The following is a 12,174-nucleotide window of genomic DNA, read 5'->3' as shown; positions in this document are numbered from 1 at the left end:
TTTGTCTTTTTACAACCATGCGGGGAAAGCTGACAGCTACTGCTTTAACCAGTTCAGCCCCAGAGAAGTGTTTGTAAATAAGAGGAAAGGGACAGAGATCTGCTGCCCTCACATCCAAACCATCTTCCACGCAGGCCGTGCAGAGCTGGGCTTTCACAGGCTGGAGCAGGCTGGAACTGACCCATCTGTGGTAGCACGTGGACGAGTGGATCTGTCTTGAGTGAATGGAGGAATCCAGTGTGGATGATTCCGCTATAAAATTCCAGCGGATTCAGTTTAAGCAGAATTGCTAAGAACTTCTTTTCAATTCTAAATTATTTTTTCAAAGTTGTCAAAGATGACAGTACTTTCTATTAAAATGGCAAGGTTTTTAAGTTGTTTTTCTGTTCTGATGAGCCATACTGTAAGAGGACCATAAATGTAATTTTGTGAAAGGGAATGTGAAAACCTCTGTGACAGTACCTTAATATTAGGCTCTGAATTGCAGGACAAAAACAATAATAAATGGACAGAAAAAAGGCGTTTTGAGAACACACTAGCACTGGGCAGCAAGCCCAAAGTCTATAGATTTATATGTCAACATCTGCAGTCGGTTTGAAGCTCCAGAATTCCCCCATAATACAGGTTTGCTGCCACTTGGTGTTTTTCTTGAGCACTGGGCTGTGAAAAGAGAGAAAGCATGCCAGTCTTGCCAGGTCTCTGCTTCCAGACAATTCCCCCAATGGGTTTCTACTCTGCAGCACATGAAAGGATCTACCACACGGTGGCTGACAGCTGCATTGTCAATAAAAAAAGGAAACAGAATAATGGTTTTGATCACAGTTCATTAGAAACTGAATGGCTCTAATGTCACTCTTGTGTGCTTTTTGAAAAGCCATACTGTGTAAATTTCCATTGTATTCATACTCAGTTCTTAAGCTAGAATTCGCCATGCACATTATGACTGCTCTATGTCCGAGCAGATTTAATTAGAAGCCTTTTGCTTCTTTTTTTAAATGTTGTTCAGAAAGGCTTTTTGGAGTGTGTAAAGGCTGTCCTCTGGTGTTCACAAAGGGAACAGCTCTGAGAAGGTCTTAGGAAGTGGTGGAGGTTTTACCACAGGCCAAATTCTTGACAAATGTTTTTCTCTGTACTTCACGATGCAGGTCAATACATCACTCTTTTTTTTCCTCAGTGTCTACAAGCTACACATAAAAGACACACACAATAATCAGCCTTCATTTAGAGTATACTTTCTTTGCATGTTGTTATTTTTTTAATTCCTCCTGTCATTTTAAATCAGTTTTGTCAATTTAACTTTGCAGCTCAGCTGCATTATTGCACCAGAAACAATTATTAATGTCAGAATTAATCCAATCAAAAGCAGGCATTTTCCTCATGAATATTGCAGTGGGCTATTTTTAGTTATTATACACAGCAAGTAGCTCTGATTCATTCTTATGTTATTCTTTGGCCGGAAAAGCAAGCATACTTTCAAACTGCATTTGTCAGTGAAGTCTAATAACAAGAAAGGCAATCAAACATCATAATACACTTTCTTGCCTGTGTGTTAGCACGATACAGGAAAGGTAGAGTGAAGGGCACTGATTATAGTGGGAGAATGGGAGAAAAAATAAGACCAACAGGTTTTTAAACCAGGAATCATAGTGGAATTATCATGTAGTGGATGTTTTTTTTCCTGTTCCTTGTGAATCCATTGATTGTTATAGTTTTTCCCAAGTTACCCCTCAGTTACTCGAATAAACCCATCTTTGAACTAATATCCTGTATATTTAGACCTTTCCTGTAGCTCTTAGTCTACAAAAAGTAGTTGATCTCAATGAACACACAAATTACAGAGTGAAATTGCAAATAATTTTTATACCTGAAAATTGTATTAATACCAGAAGCCAATTAAATTATTTCAGCCAGATGTCATTTCTCTTTGTTGTTAATTTAATTCTCCTGTGGTGCTCCAAAGCTTTGGAATTCTATCCCCAAGGATATCGGAGAGTCACCTTTCCTGATCACTTTCTCAAAACCTTCTCCATCGGAAAGGCTTGTGCCTTATTGAAATCTGTGTCTGCTTCCCCTTTGCATCTTCTACTGTATTATAAACCCTTGTTTATATAATAATAATAATAATAATAATAATAATAATAATAATAATAATAATAATAATAATAATGCATTCTGCCAGTGAATCACTGTGAAGCTTCAGGACACATTTACTGATGGTTGGCAGGAAGCTCAGCTGGCTCATTTAAAATGGTGTGGTTGCTGTTGCTGAAATGTCATTCCTCTGTATAGATAAATGCACAAAAAAAGACATAGCCACATGAAACAACATAAAACAGTACAGCACCAAGCAGACTGTCCTTCTCAACAGAGCCTCAATAAACCCATCACTGTCTCGTTCATTTAAATTCACATTCCAGCTTGAGCCAAGCTGTACAATCCATTTGTACTTATCCTACCCCTGTAGAGTGCTTTCATCTCTTTTCTCATTTAGCTCAGGTATCAATTCTAGTGCATAAAAGGCAACACAGTGAAGGTCAAGGTCTCAAGCATGGTTCAAACCAATTATTCATTGTGGAGCTGAATGTCACATACAAAAATATTAAGAGTTTTAGGATCACTGGTGCATTTACACATTCAAAGACGTCTGCTCATAGAGCTGTTTAACTGCGTCAGTCCATTCTGTGTAAGAAGAGGATATCATCTGGTATAATTTTCCAAATGCTGGGAATGGCTCTGGAACAGCACACAAATCCCAAAGCCAACAAATGCTTCACTCTCCACAGTGCATCAGTGTCTGCTCCAAACAGATAAAGCAATAAAAAAACATAGACCCATAAATTAGATATTCTGCATTGCAATAAACTACAAACAAACCCAATTCTGCCAATTCCCAATGACTTCATCAGTATTCTGCAGTCTGGCACAGTGTTTGTCTTTCCCCAGTTTTAATCATGATTTCAAGACTAACACCCGTGGGTTCAAGATTTATATTATGAGATGTAGAAGCTGTATTTACAGCAGAATAGAGGGAAATGGGTAGACGTTTTTCATTTTTCTGCTTATCTGTGTTTCATCATCTTCTCCCCTGGGCAGAAGCTTCTTTTTTCCAGGCTCATCAGTTTTTTAAATATTAAGCAAGGCAATCAAACATTACGTAGCTTAATCTGAGCCCTTCCTGGACTGAACATACACACTTACTAAATGATCTACAGGTGTCTTGCATAAAATAGGTTGCCCATGCTTTCCAAACTAGCGTAAAAGGAAAAGAATTCCAGTGATGCCATCGAACAGCAGCAAGTGACTTGATGTCTCAGTTCCTGCAGGCGTAGATAACCTCCAACTGCTTCACAACCGGAAATGAATCTTAGATTATTCAGTTTTGTACATAATTGATTAAATTAAGAAAATGAGATCTTTGAGGGACAAAACAAAGAAAACAATGGGCCAAAAACCCATTGGTTCTTCAATCTCAAGGACTGAACACCCCTATCATTGAGGCAGAAAGAACTTATTCAGTATTAAACAATAGAGCACATACAGTTACTATGTCATCCTGTGTCAGTAGATATCAACATGGTCAAAAGAGAGAACAGTCCTGCCAAAACATGAAGTATTTCTTGACCAAAAACTGACAAATACTGACCATTTCTTGTGGTACTGTCACAGGCTTAAAACATTCTGCTGTTAATCTTGCTTAACATGGTGTTACTCCAGTCTAATTAGTGTTTCCCATCTTCAAAAATGACCATAAAATATTATTCATCTGAAGAATTAGACAAGCTTGCTTCACACCGTGTTTTTATCTCAATGAAAATAAGAGTCATTTAAAGATTTTGTGAGGCCTCCATTCTACAGCTGCTAAGCCCCTTACAATTTCATCTCACGTTTTAATAGTTTTTTTTTTTTACAAAAAAGGTTCTATTCTTCATTAGTTACAGATTTAGTCCTCTGCGGTTGATGTGAGCTGAGAAAAAGAAATCAATGCATTCCTGAAAGTAATTGCTACTTAACTAAGAATATTGATTCAGGAGCAATCAGCCTATCTTTTCAGTTCTAATCAAATGACAGGTGAAGAAGACCCTGCAGGGCAATGTGGCTGCTTTTCTCACAAATCACTCCTTTCTGCCTGAAGGTTATGGGGCTCCTGTCTTCAATGGTATGACGTATCTGAAGTTTGCTGTACGAGATGTTAACTCACTCCTCAACCTCCACAGAAGGTCTCAGAATTGTCCTTGAGAAGATACTTCCTGTCAAAGATGGGATGGTGAGGGCCAAGATCATGAAATAAGCCAGCAGTGGTCAGAACTATCATAATTGGGTGGGCATGGGTCATTCAAGGTCACCTGGATAGTAACCCCTGTGACTCATCAGATCCGGAAACCCGTGTTCATGAGCAATGCATAAACGGCTCAGATCAGTGCTCACTGTGTTACAAGCTATTCTGCATCTACTGTAACACTGTGTTCAATGGCAACTGGCATGTGGAAGATTCATTTTCTGTCCCATGGCACACAGACTTTGTAGTAGTGAGACTCCTCCTGGAGGTTCTCCGCTGGCAGAATACAAAATGGGAAAAGAAGAACAGACAACTTCAATCTTTAAGGGAAAAAAAAAACATTAAAGATACATTCTTGAAATACAAGACTGCAAAAATGACAAAGTGAGAAGAAGCTGACAAACCTGTACTTTTTATAGTAGTATATTAGTATCTTTTTGAGTCTGTGTCCATGTCAGGACCAATTGATGCACTGTTAAATAACACTAACCTATACCAGAACCCCCTGCATTGTTCTGGGGTATTGTCAAACTCTGCTGGGAGCCCATTTGCAAAGACACTGATGGAACATGCTAGCACCTGCTTTGATAAATATCAATAGAGTCCAGCTGAGGATTAAGGTCTCATTTTAGTAAACTGTATTATTCCCTCTCTTGGCAGAAACCCAATAGTCCAACCTCAGCGGCAGGAAATGAATATAAAAAAAACTCAAAAACAGTCCGCATTTCGGAGGCGCTCCCTGTCCTGTACAAAAGGAGAGGTATTAGATTCTCATTTCTTAGCTGAGGTTTCCAGGCAACACAAAGGGCACCACAATAAACCTAATCTGCTATTTATTAGCATCATTAGGCAAGGGATCCTGCCTGGACTGACTATGTGAATGTCAATAACTGGTAAAAAAGAGCCCAGTGTTTCATAAAAGGCCTACAGATCCCCTGCAATGCTGCTTATAAAATCAAACTGACTGTAAGATGTGAGAGTTACTGTATCTAATGCCTTGATTGCATTTATGATCATAGGAAAACACATTCTTATTCTTGTAGGAGTTCTGTGTTTCAGAATCGTTATTTAACTAAAACAAATACAATCCTAAATGAAGAGTTTTGCTTTTTCATGAGGCTGACATTGTTGAAATCTTGGAACCATTCAGATGTCATTTTTTGACAAGTGTTCATTGTACACTTCTTGAATATGGATGAGAATGATTTTCTGCAAACTATTTTGACTGCTTGCGCAAGCCTTTTACCAACAGATGGCAGTATAATCAAATGAACAAGAATTGCACACTGCCAAAAAAACAATAAACAGATGTATGTATTAGAGCAGATCTTGAACAGTAGCAGAACATCGCATGCCTGGCTGTGATGTTTTCAAAACTCTTCCAAAGTATAACTTATATTATAATCTTTGCAATAGAAAATGAAAAATACAGTCTGATCTGAGTCCTTCATTTACAGTATATGTGTTAAACATCCTTGTTTGTTAATGCCACAGTTCAGCTTAGAAAAAAAAAACTTTATTTTATTACAAGCATTGATTTAAAGAAACTTTGATAAAATCAAGGAGTCTTTTGAATTTTATTATTAACTTTGGATATATAGACCTGCCAAAATGGTAATCCTAACAGTGAAAGACCCAACCTCAAGTGGTCTCTTTGGGCTCTTTTCTACAATTCTTAATTCTTAATACAAACACAGGACTACGCTAGATTATAAAGCTATTTGCAGCAAACAATGTATATATTATGTATGGTGTAGGCTTTAGAGGCTATAATACAATATATGATTTTTTTTTAGATGCTTAAAAATAAGATAAATGGAATTCGTTGTCCAATGCTCCAGTCCAGGTCCTGTAGAGCCTCAGTTCAGCAGCTTTTTCAGGCTGCCTTTAAATCATCCATTTTTAAAAGTATGGAACAATTTAACTGAGATCAATTAAAGAAGTGGTGTGTTCAATTAAACAATTTAGATATAATTGGGAACATCTATGCATCCATTTTCTAACTGATTCGTCAAATACAGCACTGCAGAGGTGCCAGAGGCTTGCCCCGCCAGCAGCAGGTGCACCCCAGATATACCCTGGATGGGAGGCACAGTTTTTCCCAAAAGCCAGTTAACGTACCAGTATGTGTTTGGACTGTGGGAGAAAACGGGAGCACCCTGAGGACAAAGGGAGAAGACACACATTGCTCACAGATATTACCCCAGTTATGGAATTGAATCCAGGGCCCCAGTGCTGTGAGGCAGCAATACTAACCCCTGCGCAACAGCGCTGCCCATCATTTGGAAGAAAAATCAGAATATTGTTCATTCCCCAAGAACCAGTGATACCTTCACTGATAACTTACTTGCTAAATCGACCAATTGTTTAAACAAGTGCTCTTAATCTTTTAATAACAGGTGATTAAGGCTGACCTGCAAGAATTGGAGGATCTACATGACCAGGGTAAATTACAAATTTCAGTTTTAAACCCAATGCATGTAGGATGTTTTTTTCTGGCGCAAGATCTGTAGCGACATCTTGCGTCCAATTTGTGTTTCATTCGGCTCCAGAATCTTAAAAAACGTTAACACAGCGGTTGTATATGGTGCAGTTTGTAACTGTGTGTTATTTTTAAGTGAATATGTTGATCTTTTGAAAAAAAAATGAGAAAACGTTAGGGTTGTGTCCAAAAAAATAAAAATCTTAAACATTGGAGCCTGTTACTTAAGATACAGAGTCCCATTCCAAAGTTCTGTCAGTCACTTTAATTTAGGTGCCTCTATTCGTTAACAAAATAAATATTATCTCCCTCGCTACCTTCTATATTGTAACTTTCTTGTCCTTCTTCCTATTAATATATATAGACGCAAAGTATCTCTCCTTTTTTGGTGGATCACTGCATCAGTCTGCATGTTATTACGATTTTCAGAATAACGTATTAAGGTACTGATACTGCAGCAAAAAAAACTGCTTCGTAAAGGACTTGCCAATCAATATGGAAAAATAGGTGGATACCTTCCGGTTCCCCCAATCGACGGAGGATTACGAATCTCCAGCGGCCAATCGTATAGTTTTACGAGCCGGAATTTCCGTATCTAATAAGGTGCGTCACGCAAGGAATAAACCAATCATACCTAAGAAGCAAACTATAACGGGCCAATAGCGTTGAAGGATACAGACCAGCCTCTTCCTGTCATCTTGGGTGTTGAGTTGATGATGATGTGTATTTCAACTACTGTAGAAGCAGATTTCTAGTTAAAACTGCTCATGCGGTGATTAACTTGTAAAACTGACATTCTTTTCTTAGTGTGGTTGCATCATCGGGATTCACAGTGGTGAGTGTAGTTTTAATGTTTTATTAATTATAGCCGTAGCTGGAAATGATACTTTTAAGATAACGATGCTTTTCATAATTTAACAGTTTACCTGTATCCACTCGTTCAGAATTTCAGGCTAGCAGAATCTTTTTAATCTAATATTACTAAATGTGTATTGGCCTGTTCGTGTTGTCTGTTGCAGGATACAAACGTGTTACTTGGTTTTGAGGTGGAAAGAGGTGAAAAAAATTCCTTTCTCTTGTTATGTTTCTTAACTTCGGTCATTTTATTCGATGTATATTAATTGATGTATATATGTGACGCCAAAGTTGTTTAACATCCATTTCAGGAGATTTGGCAGCTGTTTGGCCACTGTTGCGATTTTGTCATGAAATATGCGCGACAAAATAAAACCTAACCAAACATCTCGGGATCCCATACATTTGTTTTAATTATGTCTACTAACGTTATCGTTTTACAGTATGTAATGCTAAATATTGTATAATGTAAAGTTTCATCTTGATGGCTTTATCACTTCGATAGCTACCGTAGCTACTTCGTCATAGCGACGTTCATGATATTGCTGTGTTCCGTGACCTGAATTAACGTTATTCGCGTAGTCTATTGGTTTATCCGTATGTGTGCACTTCGTGAATGCAATTCAGGACACACTGACTTTTTTTGTTAACTGAACAGTAAAAGGTGTTGGGGGGGGGAATGTAATAATATCTCTCGGTGCCATTTTGCATTCGGATCTGAACTTGATCTTGATGCACAGGCAGATGCGGCCTCTGGGTTTTTCCGGGTGGCATGTTGGCGTCCTGTAGGCACCTGTCACGTCATGTGTTGGCGCTTTCCTTGGTTCCGACCACGGTGTCTTCCTTCGCCTCTTCCAGAACCCGCGCGCTGCTGCTCCGGACTCGCGGCGGGCGCGCCATGGTGGACGAGCTCCTCGGGAGGGGGCGATGTTCCAGCTGATGGCGGCGGTTGCCTTGCGCTATGCGGGCGGCAGGCTCCTGTGCGGCTGGACGCCTCTGCTGTGCCTGCTGGGGGGCACGCTGCTGGCACTGCTCCTTCCCTTGGCCGGAGTGGAGGAGCACTGCCGCGCCACGCTTAAGGGGTTGTCCTTCCTGAGGTGCCACCTGTGGGGAAATGACTGGCGATCCGCTGTGCACTCCACCAGCCTCACCGTCCCCTACACGGGCCAGGACCTTTTGCCCTACAAGCCCAAGCCCAGCACAGGTGAGCCGTCGTCAAGTGGTCAATGGAGATGCACATGCTTTGGTCATGCTGGTGTCTGGCCAGCAGACAAGCAGGAAGCTGGTGAAGAAGCTAGTAAGATGAGCTTGTCACAAATGCTATCAACCAACCACCTGTATTCCCTGTTTTCCGTGAAGATAGCATGAAACCTGTGGAATTCTCTCCAATATGCCACCTCAGCTATGGAGTCAGATGTATTTTTCTTGGAATATGGATAGCTTATCAGCTTTTTGTGCTTAATCACTTTTGCTTGCTGCTTGTAAATATTTGGCCTGGCACAGTGAAATGGGTCCAGTGTCTTTCACCCATTCAGCTCTTTTATGCCCATTACATAATTAATAGGCATCTTCTGAATCCCAGGAAAGCAGAAAAGGAAGTCCAACTACTTGAATTCTGCAGCAAAGAGTTACAAATGCAACAACTATTTCATTACAAAACCGTTTCTATTTTTGTACTACTTATCACAGAATAAAAATCTCATATTTGAAAAACAAGCTAAGATTTTGTGCAATTGAATGTAGAATGGAATGACTATACTAGATTGTATGTAGATGCATGTAGATTTGGAAGTATTGCAATTGCATGGTTTCACAGTACAAAATGCCTTGTTTTGTGGATAGGGACTCTGCTCTCAGAAAGGAAAGAGTAATGTAGGTGATATTCCTTCTAACGGGCAGAGTCTTTTGTTGTTTAAATATTCAGATCCAAAATGGATGGTGTGTTATTTCATTCTAGAGCTCCAGTTCGAAGCCAAAGCAGCTCTTCAGCAGGCCGTTGAGATGAAGAGACAGGGGAAGAGAGACAAAGCACACAAGCTCTTGGTGCATGCACTCAACATGGACCCTGACTTTGTAGAAGCTCTGACTGAGCTGGGGGCCATCCTGGAAGAGAACAAGGATGTCATCCAGGCTGACCACCTCTACTCTAAAGCCTTAGCCATCTCCCCCTGCAATGAGAAGGCCCTGGTCAATCGGGACCGGACCCTGCCTCTGGTGGAGGAGATTGACCAGCGCCACTTCAGCATCATTGACAGCAAGGTGCGTAAGCTCATGTCCATCCCCAAGGGCAACACAGCCCTACGTAGGGTGATGGAGGAGACGTATTACCACCACATCTACCACACCGTGGCCATCGAGGGCAACACGTTAACCTTGTCGGAGATCAGACACATCATCGAGACCCGGTACGCCGTGCCGGGGAAAAGCCTGCTGGAGCAGAACGAGGTGATCGGAGTGGACGCCGCCATGAAGTACATCAACACCACGCTGCTGTCTCGGATCGGCTCGTTCGCCATCGCCGACATCCTGGAGATCCACAGGAGGGTCCTGGGCCACGTGGATCCTGTGGAAGGCGGCAGGCTGAGGGTGAACCAGGTGTTCGTGGGGCATCACCTCCCCCCTCAGCCCCAGGACCTGGACAGGCACATGCTGGAGCTGGTGCAGTGGCTCAACTCGGAGGAAGCCATGAATCTTCACCCTGTGGAGTTCGCCGCCCTTGCTCACTACAAGCTGGTCTACATTCACCCCTTCGTGGACGGCAACGGGCGCACCTCCCGCCTGCTCATGAACTTGATCCTCATGCAGGCCGGGTACCCGCCCATCACCATCCGCAAGGAGCAGCGGGCCGAGTACTACAGCACTCTGGACGCGGCCAACGAGGGCGACGTGCGCCCCTTCATCCGCTTCATCGCCAAGTGCACGGAGATCACCCTGGACACTCTGCTCATTGCCACCACCGAACACACGGTGGGCCTGCCAGCCTCCAGCCACCAGACCTGTTCAGACTGCAAGCAAACCCTCCCGGTCAAGAACTGACACTTCACACGGCCAGATCCGTATCGGCATGCCAGCCAGTTGGCGCCTGTGATTGTGTCTGGCGCCTGTTTTGATACCGGCATGCAACTACTCTCCTTCGAGGAAGAACCTTGGGCAAATGTTACAGTAGAAACTTGCCAAAATAACCAATTCTCATTTTTTCCAGGATGTACAGAGCCCTTCAGCCGTTGTGTTAAGGTGTCAACATGAACATAGGCATTCGAAAATCTATAGGTTAAATTCTATTCAGTGCTGGCACGTTGTAAGATTGTGTGAACTAGTTGCTGTGTATTTGACGTTCAATTACAAGAGGAATATTTATTTTTTGGATTACCATCCAAAATGGATAAAATGCTTTGTGAAAAGTATTAAAAGGAAGAAGAAATCGTGGAGTAACTAAGCTGTTTGAGAGTCTGATTATTATCTTGACGAACTTACCACAGAGACTAGGACCACCGTAGTTTGAAGAAAGATGTGGGATTTCTTCAACTTCACTTGAAGTTGATTCATAGTCTGCCTGTTTTTCTCTAAGGCAATCTCAGTACTGCTCCTAAATGTACACATTGGATGTTTATCAGAATAAGTGGATAGGAAGCCACATCCATTTGTTGTATTTGTAAAAAATATATAATTTAATTTTGTTGAACAGTTGGCACAGCCAACTACAGCTATCGTGGCTTGGTGCCATATCTCAAGCAACTACATTTCCTATGGTTTCAAAGCCTTTTATCACTTACTGGTGTAAACAGCTGAAGGACTGTTGTAGCAATATGTTGCTAGTTAGAATCTGTGATCCTGCCCCATAGTTACAAATACCTATAGGAGTTTTATAGGTTACCACATGCAGATAGAATACTCCTAATTATTAAAACAGCTGCAAGAAGAATGAGAAGAATTAAAGTAATATGACTTTGTTATAGTGCACCACTTGATTTCTTCACCTGAAAATTCCTCCCTTGTACATATTTGTATACATTTTTATACTTGTATACACTTTCCCTTGTAACACAGGCTATAGACCCATAACTTACCGATAGACTGAAGCATTTTGCCTCAGTTGTCCATACTAAAGGTGGTACGGTCTCAGACTCTCCCTTTGAGTGTACTGGATTATATGAACATGGTTTGACTGTGATTAAATATCCATTTTACAAAAATAGTACAGCACATGAGATTCATTGTGAAGTTCTCACTGAAGGCTTACAGGATTCTAGAAGGTTCTTACACCTCATGTTGTTATACTTGTTTAAAATAATTATAATTCTAGTTTTCCTTGCCTGCTGTGGTAACACTGACTTGCACTTTCATAACTATTTAAAAAAGTTATTAATTTTATTATAAAATAAAATTATTTTATTATACATAAGCCCTGTGACTGGTGTGTTTATTAACATATACTGTACATTATTTTCCTTCTTTGAGTAAAAGGGTTGTTTAAACTGTCTTTTTTTCCTCAAAATATTTTAAATGAAATCAGTTTTATTTGTCCAAAGTCTCCAATTGTTTTCATCAGCAATTCTACCCA

At 40.8% G+C, this 12,174-nt stretch overlaps 1 protein-coding gene across 1 annotated transcript; it reads left to right on the top strand.

Moving 5' to 3' along the window:
• Window positions 1–7,433: 7,433 nt before the first annotated feature.
• ficd (FIC domain protein adenylyltransferase) lies at window positions 7,434–12,015 on the top strand. Its single transcript, XM_088618809.1, has 3 exons — window positions 7,434–7,593; window positions 8,472–8,817; window positions 9,571–12,015. The coding sequence occupies exons 2-3, from the start codon at window positions 8,541–8,543 to the stop codon at window positions 10,647–10,649; spliced, it is 1,356 nt and encodes a 451-aa protein (XP_088474935.1). The 5' UTR covers window positions 7,434–7,593; window positions 8,472–8,540; the 3' UTR covers window positions 10,650–12,015.
• The last annotated feature ends 159 nt before the right edge of the window (window positions 12,016–12,174 follow it).

This window comes from Lepisosteus platostomus, chromosome 24 (genome assembly GCF_059453375.1).
Source record: "Lepisosteus platostomus isolate fLepPlt1 chromosome 24, fLepPlt1.hap1, whole genome shotgun sequence".
Classification (NCBI taxonomy): Eukaryota; Metazoa; Chordata; class Actinopteri; order Semionotiformes; family Lepisosteidae; genus Lepisosteus; species Lepisosteus platostomus.
The sequence above is the reverse complement of the archived record's forward strand: the minus strand, read 5'-3'. Positions and strand labels throughout refer to the sequence as shown.